Genomic DNA, 12999 nt, shown 5'->3' with positions numbered 1-12999 from the left:
TGGGTGTGGGGGAGGGTGGCTGGGGATTTAAATCCACAGGTGGCACGGGAAAGCAGGCCCTGGTGGATGGGCACCAGCCTCCGTGGGAGTCTGGCCCCGAGCGCTCAGGCTGCGCCCCCGGGGCTTCTGGGGGAAGCCCAGACCCCCCCCCCATGAACTTGACGGGTCCAGGGGAGACCTGCACGCAGGTGGAGCCTCTACTGGAGGACAGGGCCAGCCAGGCACCAGCTGGCAGGTGAGCTTCGCCCCTGCAGCCGGGAACCCAGGGCAAAGGGCAGGCGACCTCCAGTGGCCACTGGCGGTTTCACACCAGGTGCCGGACACTGGAAACGCCTCCAGTTTCCCCAGCAGCCACGAGAGGGCAGGGCAGGGAGCAGGAAGGACAATGAACTCGAAAGTAAGAACATCCTTAGCGTTTGGTGGAAGAAGGGCCTCCGATACACACGGTCCTGAAATAAAAACGTAGGTGGATCTTTTTGAACAAGTATTTCTTGCACCCTATGTAACTTTATTGTAAAAGTTCAAACTCAACAGCAGGAAAACTGAGGATGCCACCATCGTTCACGGAGGGCTGTGTGGGCCCTTCTCGCTCCGGTCGCCATTGCTGCCGCTCCTCGCCCAGAGCGCCGGGCCCGCATCCTTGGTTGGCAGCCGTGCCCGCCGGCGCGCTGCACGCTCACCGCGGCCTCCACTTGATGTCCTTCACGCCGTGGAAGTGTCTCTTCAGTGCGCTGCTGTCCGCCCACGGGGAGTTCAAACAGGCGTCGTCATCGTCTTCCTCCAGCCTCTGCAAGGACACATTTTACTCAGGAAGGCGTTTCGGGGAACTGCTGTGCGACATACAGGGGCTGAAGAAGGAGCCCGTGACCCCCGGCCCCCCAGAACCAGGAGCCTCCCGGGCTCTGATGCCCTAGAAGGCCCCCCGATCCCACAGCACCGCCCTGGGGACCCTGGGGTGAGGCGTGGGGTGAATGCCGGGCGCCGGCTCCATGGACAGTGCGTGGCCCCAGTACCTTGAGCTCCTCCTGCCGCCTGTGGTAATACAGCATCAGCTGCTTCTGCTCCTCGCTGCTGATAACGGGCTCCCGGGCCGGCGCCCCCTGTCCCCTCTGTAAAGACAGGGAGGGCACACTGTGGACCCGCATTCTTCTTGCGACAGCTGCGCGAGCGGCAGTGACGGTGTTACAGCACCACCCTTGCCAACTGCTGTGGGTAACAGATTGCCCACTTCTGACGACCGAGTGGGCCACCGGGGGCCCCGGTCCTCGGCAGCCCCTGCTCTGGCCCTCCTTCCTGGTGGCCAGAAACCAGAGGCTGCCCCCCACAAACAGGGAAGGGGCAAGGTCATTGTGGGGACCCTTCTCCCCGCATAAGAGGGGACAGTTTGGGAGAGCGCACAACCCGAGCAAACTTGGCTCCCATCAGGCCCCGCAGCCGCCGGCCCACCAACTAGCAGCCTGGGGGGGCCTGAACTCAGCAGCGTGGACTGGAGTTTTCACCGTGAGACACGTCTATTCTTTATGAAAAGAAACACGGCACCCCCCCCCATCGGACCCCCGTGTCGTCACTGCTCCTGTTCCTTCCAGTCTGGGCTGGCGCAGGGCGGGAGGTTTACTCCGAGTCCAGACCAGTGAGAGTCAAGCGTTTGGACGGGGGTGTAAACCTCAGGTTCACCGAAACGTTCGCCCATGTGAAGGGGACGGTGAAGCACTCACTTGCTGGATCTTGACAATGATCTTGGTTTTCTCGTTTCTGCCCACGTAGTCCGACAGCTTCTTCGTCCTCCGCAGCTCCTTGGCCGCCCACCACAGCTGCGCTTCCGATTCAGGGATGACGCTCAGCGCTGCCTGCGGGTCCCAGGACACGGGTGTGGTCCCACCAGGGTGGAGCCAGGGCGGTGGGACCTCGCTCACCCTCCCTGCCCTGCAACCCTCCCCCGCACCCTCACTCATCCCAGCCCCCCTCCCCGTTAGGAACTGCCTGCCCTGGGACGTGGGGCGCCCGATCCCGCTGACCCCCACCCGCAGCAGAAGGCCCCCATGAGGTGCAGGTGAGGGCACAGCTGGGGAGACACTGGAGGCCCCTGGGTCTGGGGCAGACAGAGCGAAGATACAGGTGCCATGGGACAGGACAGGCACCCAGGCAGCAGCCGACAACACGAAGCACAAGGCTCCGTGCAAGGGGGCCAGTCCGTCTGGGCAGAAACAGGCTCAAACCAGGTCCCCGGCTTTCCGGTGGCCCCCCGTTGGCAGTCTGTCGGCTCCTTCTGACGGGCAGCCTCCACCCCTTCTCTCGGGCTCATGTGGGTTCCCTGCTGTTTCGGCCCCCCCGCACTTCCCCCGCTCAGATCTGAAGCTCAGCACAGGGAAGAGGAAAGTGGTGTCTGAAGCAAAATCTGCGCCCAGAAGAGGAGGGGGGCTCAATGTGGGGGGCCTCTCCTCTTTGGGGAGTCGAGCCCACCTCACAGGCAGCCACGAGCCACGGACCTGAGTGCCCGCCAGGTCCTCTTTGTCTTCCAGCTCCATCCGGACGGGGTCGTAGGGTGGCAGGCCCATGGGGTACACAATCATGGTTGCCCCGCGCAGCTGGTCCAGGGCGTCCTTCACCATCTCCATGGTGACGCAGACGCCGGCCTCCACGTGTTTCTGCGGTGCACACGCATGGTTACCCACGCGGCAGCCCATCTGGTCAACAGCTCTGGACCGAGCTCCCGCACCCCAGTGCCTACAGTCTGCCTTGGGGCCTTTCGCTTTCTTAAGTTCTCCAAAAAGGTCCCCAAGGCCCAGGAAACAGAATCCCAAGTGCTCAGGGCCTGGGCCCCGTCGGGACATGGGGGCCACCTCCACCAGGCCACCAGCACCGTCCACCCGGCCTGTGGGGCTGAGCTGATGTGGGACGAAGGGCACGATGATGAAAGGAAAAGCCAGGCCCACCCAACGGCCCGCTCACTGAACTCTGCACGGCGGCACCAGACGCCAGGAGAGGGTGGCCGGCAGGCAACCCTGGAAGCTGGCGCTGGAGTTCATAGTTCCAAAGACACGCTGTAGAGCATCATTTATAAAGCTAACCTTAGATATTATTGCTTTGGCTTCTTCTATAGTCTTCTTTAAAACTTGCTTCATTTTTTCATTTGGAGCTATAGAAACAAAAAAGGAAAGAGGGAGCGACAGAGCCGTCTATAAAGCTCCCCTCAAACACCCCACGCCCTTCGGTCTGCGTCGGGGACGTGTGCAGTGTACCCCAGTGTGGAACTCAGTGGGGACGCCAGGGGCCTGGGTGAAAGGGTCCTGGAGAGCAGAGGCCTGTTGTGCGCTTTCTGCGAAGTGGCAAAGTCCAGAGAACAGGATGAAAGGCTCTGCACATGGCGGGGTGGGGGAGGGGCACACGTCTCCTGGGAAGGGCTGGGGGCTGAGCGTTCCAGGCCGGGCGGGTGACACAGGGTCCCCTGCAGCTGCTCAGCGTCACAGCGGCAGGAAAGCCACCGACAATGCCTGAATGGACGGGGTGGCCGCACTCCGATACAACTTGATTCACAAAACAGGTGCCGGCGGGACTGGTCCCATGGCCCAGGGGTGCCCTTACCCCAGCAAGGAAAAAAATCAGAACTTGAAAGTGTGGAAGGGACCAGATCTAGGGAGATGGGGTGAGTGCAAACCTAACATTCTTAAGAACAGTATTAATCAGACAGTGAAACTACTAGAAATATAAAACCCTAACTTATAAGAGTTTCTTTTCATTGGTGCAATTCCTTCTAAAACGTGGGCTCTCTCCAAACTGAGAACGAGCAGGAGCAGCGCCCGGCACTTCCTGGGCACCAAGTCAGCGGAGCCAGAAACACTCACACGGCCACACACCAGGGCCATGCAGGGGGGCTGCTGCGTCTCTCTTGCTCCTGACAGTGTTTTGGAGGCACACAGTAGGTCCTTAGGTGTTTGCTGAATGATCGATCACAGTCCCTGAGACGGAGCTTTCTATGCAGGTTGAACGGGACGGCCATCCCAACGATCCACCACCCTTGTCCCCTTCAGAGTCATGGACCAATCAGACCCTAAGGGGCAGGTTGTGTCCCAGTGCTGACGTGCACGGGGGGGCTCTGCACCAAAGAGGGGCGCGTCCTCTGCTCCGGTGGACACCCTGGGCCAACACCCACTTCCTCCTGTCACACAGAGTCTGTAACCCCCGTCCCTGCACACCCTAACACGACACAGCCTTCAGTACACTTTCAGGGATTATCCCCGCAAAACTATTAGGTCGCACCACATGATGTTGCCAATTTTCAACATTTGTGGCCCACAAAAATGGCAGTCTCATGTGGCTCTTCTGAAATATTTAGGTCTGGCTGCCACCGGGAGCGAAGAGACAGACTCTCCTCATCCTCTGACTTCGCCCTGGATGGGCATTTTATCACAAGGAGCAGCTGGGCGCAGCGCCCCGCCTCTGCCTGGAAGAACTGAGGTTAGTGTTCAACCCACAGAAGGGTCCCCAGGCCCTCGGGCAGCGGGACCCCGCAGGCTGGTCGGCGGGACGTGGATTACCGTGCCCATTCCTGCGTCCGATGTCGTCCTTCTTAAACACGGCTCCGCCACTGGGCACGCACTTTTCACCCCACTCGTCCCTCAACTTCAGCTCTTCGATCTGGTCATCCGTCAGCCCTTGCATGTTAGGAGGGAGAAACACGCCATGCTCTGCTAATTCTTCCATTTCTTAAAAATAAGAGACAGACAGCATGCACCAGTCACTGCGTCATACCCTGCTAGAAGGCGCACTCCTCAGAGGTCAGGGGCGTGCCCGCCGCTCAGGATCTTATTGTACAAACTCTCAGTTCCCCCAGATGTGTGCCAGACCACCCTGCGCCTCCTCTGCCCCAGGATGATGGAAGCACAGAGACCCCAGGAGCTCACCCACGGCCACCAGCGCCAGGCTGCAGACCCTGAGCTCTCTTGCTCACTCTTGCTACGCCTTCTGGCATTTGGAGGCGGATTAAAACTCATCCACGGTCTGCACGCACCTCCCCAGAGCACTGCCGGCTTCCCAAGGGTGGACACAGAGGTCATCTCAGTCCATTCGACCTCCTGAGGCCGGCAGGACTGTCCACACACCCATCTTCCCTACCTACAGCTGTGGCACCTGAAGCAGGCTCAGGTCAGGACCACCTGACACAAAACTTCAGGTAAGTACTTCGTGAACAACTCCACGACAAGCCAACCTGTGGGAAGGGCCTATGGCAGCTCACATCCCTCAGCAAAGGTAGAGACAGGGCAAGGCCTTGGTTTTCCGAACTCATGTTCACCACTCAAAGGACAGCTCTGTCTTTTCCTGCATCATATTGCCCACCCCCAAATCCGTCCACATTTCAGCCTTACAGTTTGTTTCCTTCCTCCCTCCCTGTCCTCCTCACTGGAAAGGCTGACAGGGAACGGGGTCTCCCGTAACACTGGGAAGAGTGCGCGTGGTCTCTGAGCACCATACTGGAGAACAAGCGGGGCCCCAAAAGGGGTGTTCACCATCTCACCCCACCAGACTCTGAGCCCCTGGGGCCCAGCGGTGGCCTCCCTCACACTGGTTTTCTCCAGCACAGCCTCGGGGCCTGAGTCCCAGCAGACAATGGGGGCTGTAGAATAAATGTGGGGGTTCCAAGTGCACTAACATGAGTTAACATTCAGCACCCCATTTTCGATGGATAGTTTTATAAATATAAGCTGAGTCCCTTTCCTCCTTCATCTCCCATTTCATTTTAAAGTAACGCTGACCACTGAGCTTGTTTTGGAATCAGGACACTTTATAAATAAAATCTACATACAATTGTAAGGGCAGAAGCCACAGGACTCCTGCCAAATTCTCTGTGGCCCGAAATCGCACCCTCTGGTTATGAAAACACTCGGCATGCTGGGCCACACCTGGAGTAGCATCACATCAAGCTCTGTGCCGTCTACGGAGGTAGCTACTAGGTGCGCTTGACTATTTAGATGCAGTTAGAAGAAATAAGAAATTAAACCCGCTCCTGGGTTGCACTAGCTGCATGTCCAGGGCTGGGCGGCCACTGTGGCTGGTGGACACCTGCTGGGACTGCCTCAGGCAGTGCTGAGTGTGGAGCAGGGGCGACTCCATGGTGGGGAGGGGGGCAAACCGTGTCTTGAGAAGGGGACAGATACAGTAGGGCTCGCCCTGACTTCTCACCCTGGAGGAGAGTTCACACCGGAAACTGCTCCAGTTCAGGGGGGGTCTCAAAACCCTGAATTCACCCTTTTCAAGCGCCCACCGCTGTTTCCAGTCTCACACCTGCTCCTCACTCAGCCCGGTCTCTGGGGTCCCTCCTGGGGCTCTGCCCTCTCCACCCGTCCGCTCCAGTGCGTCCTCCCAGAGCCCCAACCCTGGCTCCGAGACACACGGCGTGCCTCCATGCAGCCCCCTGACTCGCTGGGCATCGCTGGTGGTCTTTCGTGTTCCGTTTCAAGCCGCGGACCCTCGCCCGCAGCCTGCCCGAAACAGACGTGTGGGTCCGCGCAACCTCTTCCGTCCCGACGGCCCCGGACCCGCCGCCTGCCCACAGACTTCCGCGCCGCCGACCCACCTGAGCAGATGCGCTGCACCTTGAGCCTCCCGTTGTAGACCCGGGTCACCTGCACCGTGAGCTCCTCCAGCTCCGTGCTCCCCGAGGCCTGCAGCAGGAACTGGCTCTCGTCGCCCCGCTTCACGTGCAGCAGAACCATAGCGGCTCCGCCGGCCTCGCCGAGGCGGCGAGGAGGTCCAGGTGCGCGGCCCCAGGTGGCTCGAGGGCACAGCGGGACCCACCAACTAACCGCCTCTCCAAGCCGGAACCCAAGACTCCCGGGTTCCGGTGTGGGGGGTACGGCACGCGCCCCCGGAAGTAGCTGTTGCCAGGAGCAACACAAAGACAACAGTCCGGGGGCACGGCCACCCGCTCAAGGTCCAAATCCTGGGGTGGGAAAGCTGCGAGCGCGGAGAGCCGGCAATCCACTCCCGGAGCAGTCGCCGCCCAGCAACGGCCCGCACACTCTAAAGGCGCTGCTGGTCCGACAGGCACCCGGTGGCCTGCCCCGGAAGTGGCTGTTGCCAGGAGCAACAGAGAAAACGGAGTCTGGGAGCCACCTACTCAAGGTCCAAATCCTGGGGTGGTTAAGCTGCGAGCGCGGAGAGTCGGCAATCCACTCCGGAACAGGTGCCCGCCACGACCCGCACACTTGCCGGAGGTTCGCCCCGCCCCCGGAAGTAGCTGTTGTCCTAGCAACCCTCCCAACCTACCAGGCCACCAGGGGGCAGTGCGGACCGTCCAATCCCCACGCCAGGGCTGGACCTCCACCTGGAAAACAGGCTCCCGAAGCAAGGGCAGGCCGGGAGTGGGCGGGGCGCTGAGCACGCCGGGGAGCGGGCCCCGCCCCTCGGTCTCCAGGACTTTCCTCCAACAACAAACCCTACCTCTGGAAACCCCGGCTTCCGGTGTGGACCTTTCCGAGGACCAAGGCCCGAGGCCCGCTCTGGTCGCCGTAGTCCCGAGTCGGGCCGCGCTGGTTTTCCGCAGCTGGGACAGGGGACGTGTCTGCACCGCACGTCTCGGGAGCTCATGCGGCTGCTGCCGAGCGCCCCTCCCCAAACTGTCCAGTCGGCCACCAGCCAACAAAGTCTGAACAGCGATTGTCTCAGACCCCAGGCAGATCCTGGGTCACTGCTGTCATGGAGCTTGTCCCATAAATGACAAAGACAACACAAAAATAAATGGACAAAGTGAATTCAAATAAGAGGTGCAAAGAAAACAGGGAGCTGGCTTTTTAGACTGGGCCATTAAGGGACACCTTAAGGGTTGGTGACGTTTGCAGAGTCCTTGACACTGAGGCTCCACTCCGGTTATCTCCTTCAAAAGGCCTTCGCCCCTGAACTGATTTGAATATTACAGGCAACAGCTACGCTGTGTTCTTATTCCTGGGGTTGGTTCCCGGGGCTGAGTGGGGTGGGGTGACCATAAGCCCAGGAGTGCCCCAGGCCAGTCCAAGCCCTCCAGGAAGGCCAGGGCAGGGTTACTTGGAGGCAGGAACGTGCTGCTGCTGTTCACATTAGCACATGTTTCCCTTGAAACTGGGAAAAGCCCAGCTGTCCACTGACGGAGGGGGGGGGCGGAGTGACAGGGTGCCAGTTAAACCAGCAGTGGTACATCCATACCACGAATACTACTTAGCAAGAAAAAGAAACGAACTGGATGCACAGTCTGAGTATTTGAATATGCTATAAAAAACAAAGCCATCTCCAAAAGGTTATATACCATATGGTTCCATTTCTGTAACTTTGTTAAAATGGCAAAATCATAGAAATGGAGCATAGGCCAATGGTCACCAGAAGTTAAGGAGAAGTGAAAAGGGGGATCGGATGACAGGGTGGTGGGAAAAGGGAACAGAGGGAGGACCTTGCAGGGTGGCAATGTTCTGCATCATGTTGACACCCTGGTTGTGGCACTGCATTCGTTCTGCAAACTGCAACCCCGAGGGGCAATTGGGTAAAGGGCACATGCTATTGATTTCTTAGAACTGCACATAAATCTATAATTACCTTAAAATTTCATATATTAAAGCCTACTATTCTGTACCTGTAGCTTCTCCATCAGAGGTTAAAGAATATAATTCAATTTATGAACCAAGGTTGTTATCACATAAGGCTGGAAAAAAGTCAGACCTCATAGAAACCACTGGCCGTGGCCTCTGACCTTGGGTCCTTTCTGCCAGCCTTTTCTTTCGTCTGGTCGTCTGTGTGCCTGCTCCCCTCTGTGCCACCCCATCCGTGTCTCTCTGATGTCACTAGAAAATGACTCTTTGTGTGTGATTTTCAAGCCAAGCCACACTTTGAATGAGGGCCTCTTAATGATCACTAATTTTAATACTTTTTTCTTTTAGAGTATTATTATGTGGTGAAGTAAAATGAGTGAAAATAAGATCTTGAGTTAAAATACCTAATTCAACAATGAGTTAATCTCCAAATGTCACTAACTTGTATATGTAAAGTTCAAGGAAGGTGGCTGAGATTCTTCCCTTTTGAGCAAAACAGTCAGTATGGTAAAGCCAGAACTATTTATTTCATATGACAGCACATTTCACAGGGTATGTACAGAGTGTTTGTATACTGTGACTTTAATATACACTTCTATAAAGTATGTAGTTATAAATACTGTATGCCACATAAGCAATAAAGTTCTTACATAAAAACAGCAATCTACTGTAGAGAACAAATAATTCACAAAGAGATCCTTAGTGTCTAATTTTTGCTCTGCTTTTAATAGAACTGGTAAATATCTCAATGATACAGAACGATGGCTAGTTATTGGCAGCGCACCTTTATCTTTCATAGCTTTGTGCACACTGGGCAACTTGCCAGATACCGTGTTCCCGGTAAAGGCGGAGCTGCTGCCTGGCGTGTGTATTTAGACAGTAGTTTGTCTGCAGCAGCAAACAGTGCTCACAGAACTGCAATTGCACTAGTGACGTTTGGAGTGAATTATTTTGCCAATGGAGAGCAGACACCAGACACACCAACCACAGCGATGTTAAAGCCACAGTTCCAACCAGTTAATTCACATTTTGAAGCACAGCGCTGACAGTAATACTGCTGTTCAAAGTGTACCACTGCTGAAATGATTAGAAACCCAGAAAGCACAATATAAAACTCACAAGAGTTACTTCTAACAGCAAATCCTGGCTGTTAACAGAGAGAGGACTACTTCTATAAATAGAGTATTTTGGTAATATTTAAGCATTTAGAAAAGTATGTCTTGCTAACAGACTTGCTTTATGTGGTTAAGTGCAATGCAGTTCACTGTGCTTTTTCCATTGGACATAGTCTCACCCATGAACCTCTGGTTTCAGCTGTCCCCCCAGTGCGCCCCTCTGAAGGTCAAATGCAGACACTGAATTCCGGTGGGCAGACACAGCGCTACTGAAAAGGAACCTCAGTGCAGACTCAATGGCCAAAGATGGCTGCAGCTTAAACTCACAGCGAAACAACTGCTCAAGGAGTCCCCGGGTCAGGGCCACCCAGGTCGAAATGCAGCCTTCTGTAGAAGCTCTGTACTTCCTCATGACCCTAACAAGAGTGGGACAGGCTGTCTGTCGGCAGTGCAGGGGACAGAGCGGACGGGTACCTGGCGGGCGGCCTCGAAGAACCTGGAGCAGCGTCGCAGGTGCGCTCTGCGAACTCTTCAGGGGACACAGCATCCGCTGAGTAGACCCCGTGCAGAGCACACCTGGGGCTGCTGCCTTCCCTGTCCCTGTTCAGGAAGTGAGGGGCCGGAGCAGACTGACGGGTGTGGGAGGGGTGGGCGGCAGAGGACAGAGGGGCACGCTCAGCGCTAGTGTTTCTCACCGAGCACAAAAGGCCACCGTGCTCTTTTGAAAGGGCAGGTGTGTCCGCCCACAGGGCAGTGGCGACTCCTGGAGGGAAGCACATGGGCTGCTGGAGTGGAGAGTGACAAGGATGTGTCTGTGTGTGCGTGTGTGCACACGTGTGAGGGTAAGGGGAGAAGATTCTGGGTCTGGAGTGAGGATTATTATAGTTTTGGACAGAAAAGTGAAGAAATGTCCAAGTTTCATTCACACCCATCCTTTTGACAATGATGTGAAGAGAGAACTCTGCTAGAACTTTTAGGTAAAAATCTGAGTTATATCCGAGAATTTAAACGAAGAGTTTCACATGTATATGTGTGCGGGGAATGTGTGTGTGTCTATACACTTTTTTTTTAAGCTCTGCCTTTGAAACTTGTTTCAGTGTCACTGTGACAAGCTCTTTGGTAAACCCTTAGAAACGCCAGTTGTGAACGAGGACTGGGGGGCGGGGGGGGCGGGCAGCGCAGGCAAGCAGGGCCAGCGGGAAGCTGCCTGGGTTTTTTGAGGTTCTCTCACAAAGATTAACACAGCGTTTCTGAAGAAGGACTGTTTTCTAAAGTGGTTTTGAGCACTTGTTACGGCCACTCCTCTCCCCTAGCTATCCAAACAGCAATGCACGAAATGCTAGTGAAGGAGGAGGACCTTTCCCTCGTGCCCCCCCACCCCACACACATCCCCACTCTGCCCACGCTGAACGGTGGTGTTTCCCAACGACCTCGGTGCACACGACGGGTGATGAACGCCTGCCGCCGGCTCGCCCACCAAGGCCAGCATGGCCGCTCTCCACGGAGAGGCTCATCTCTCCGTGAAATCCAGTGTGGGTGCTGCCTGAGGGGCCCGAGCTGTTGGGGGGGGCTCTGGAGGGGTGGGGCCCGCTGGGGGCACGGGGACAGGAGGTGGGGGCGGCCTCCGGGACGGCACCGCACAGGAGGACACACTTGTGCCTTTACTCCAGTCATCGTCAAAGGTCGCACTGGAGCCGGGGGAGGAACCCGGCTGACTGCCCCGGAGGTCCGGGCAAGGCGACCTTGACTTTGCTTTCACAGCAAAGTCCTCTTCCTCGAAGGTCACCCATCCTTTTGGGTGGCTCGTCTTTCCTGCAGACTGGGCCTGCACATCAGAACCGTCCTCGAAGCCAACGGGTGAAGACGAAGGCTTCGGAGGAGGGAAGGGTCGGCCGGCGGCAGGCTCCTCCTGGGAGAACCACGGACTCGTGCCTGCCTGTTGAGACTGGGCCCTGAACGGGTTCCCGGGGGCCGCGGTCCTGTCGGTGAAAGGGTTGGCGCTGGCCATGCTCGCGGTGAATGGGTTGGGAGAGTGCCGTGCGTTTTCCTGGGGCTGACTCCGGGCTGGAACAGGGGGCAGCGTGGGCGTGAGGCCCACGGAGCTCCAGGAACTGGGGCCGCTCTGTGTTGCAGGAGGCAGCGGAGCCCAGCCCTGGGTGCCTGGGCCGGGGACGGGGGATGTGTGCACGGGGGACTGAGCCTTTGGGACTGCGAGCAGACTCAAGGACAGGTCTTCAAACGGGTCACTCTTGAATGCCAAGTCCGTTCTGACTGTGGAGACACCATTGGTTTTTACCTGGAAAACGAAGAGAGCACTGAATAATCTAGAAAACACTTCTGAAGTAATGTATGTATTACACTTGTCATACTCCCTGGGCCTGCTTTCGGTCTCAGTGATTCCTGACTTGGGGGCGAGCACACGGACTCAGAAAGTAAAGGGGGCCTCTCGCTCTGGTGCACCAAGTCAGGGAAGTGAGCTGAGTCTCACGCTGGACAAAGTCCCCACCTGTAAATCCACTCAGTAAACAGAGCTCACTCGGCTCACGCGAGCACGGCTCTGGGGGCCGGGTGTGCACAGACGCGGCGGTGCCCTCCTGCACGCCCGGCCCCGCCAGGTGCTAGCGCGCCGGAGAAGCCTGCACTCAGAAGCTCCGCTGCACCCGTGTGAAGTCCCAACACCCGTCTGTGATCGCGATGGTTTAGTCATTCTTTTTTAAATACATTGTCATTTACGGTCAATGTCACTATGGAAATCCAACTTTATGGATGAAAATTAATTCTATTAGTACATTTGTAAGCTGAGGACGATGCATCTTTTCCTTTTCTACTTGGAGAAATGAATGTTCAAAGCATTCTTTGCCTTTTAAAGTAAGTTCTCCTTTGTAGAATAAAGTCTGTGGACAATGGGACGATGTTTCTTAACTGACCCGCCTCATCTTGCAAAATGTCCCAAATCATCTAGCTGTGCTCATTTGTGGCCGGAATCGGTGGTTATTTAAAACCCGTTATTTAACAAATCCCACTTTCTATTTGGTGTATTCATTCCAAAAGCAAATGCAGCTGCGCCCAGTGCCAAGGCCGAGGCGCCTGTGGCCGCCGCCAGGGGGTGGGGCCAGTGACCAAGTCTGCAGCCTCAGACAGTGGCGGCTGTGCTGCGGTCACAGGGACACCAGCTGGAGTGAAGCGCCGCCACCCTTTCTCAGGGGACACCAACTGTGGTCCTGGCCGTGGGAGCCAATTAGCTCACAGGCGCAGCACTTTAACTATGAAAACTGGGCGGGTGACTTTACTATTAATGCCAAATTTAAAGATTAAAAAGCACACCTCTGGGC

At 56.6% G+C, this 12999-nt stretch overlaps 2 protein-coding genes across 7 annotated transcripts in view; both read right to left on the bottom strand.

Annotated features, from left to right (window-relative positions):
- Nucleotides 1–652: 652 nt before the first annotated feature.
- Nucleotides 653–6920, bottom strand: CFAP298 (cilia and flagella associated protein 298). The gene is made up of 7 exons (XM_037127214.2): nt 6572–6920; nt 4536–4703; nt 3069–3136; nt 2487–2645; nt 1716–1847; nt 1014–1109; nt 653–787 (listed from the first exon to the last, which is right to left on the bottom strand). The coding sequence occupies exons 1-7, from the start codon at nt 6708–6710 to the stop codon at nt 677–679; spliced, it is 873 nt and encodes a 290-aa protein (XP_036983109.1). The 5' UTR covers nt 6711–6920; the 3' UTR covers nt 653–676.
- Nucleotides 6921–9060: 2140 nt separating this feature from the next.
- SYNJ1 (synaptojanin 1) overlaps nt 9061–12999 on the bottom strand; it is a 76289-nt gene continuing 72350 nt past the window's right edge. For all 6 annotated transcript variants that reach the window (XM_053657777.1, XM_053657774.1, XM_053657772.1 and 3 more), the window contains one exon: nt 9061–11963. In XM_053657777.1, the coding sequence (XP_053513752.1) occupies nt 11178–11963 (786 nt within the window). In that variant the 3' untranslated portion in view covers nt 9061–11177. The remainder of the gene's footprint in view (nt 11964–12999) is intronic.

Source organism: Artibeus jamaicensis, unplaced genomic scaffold (genome assembly GCF_021234435.1).
Source record: "Artibeus jamaicensis isolate MK-2021 breed Jamaican fruit bat unplaced genomic scaffold, CSHL_Jam_final scaffold_474, whole genome shotgun sequence".
Taxonomy (NCBI): domain Eukaryota; kingdom Metazoa; phylum Chordata; class Mammalia; order Chiroptera; family Phyllostomidae; genus Artibeus; species Artibeus jamaicensis.
Note: the sequence above shows the minus strand (reverse complement) of the source record. Positions and strands in the feature narration are given on the sequence as shown.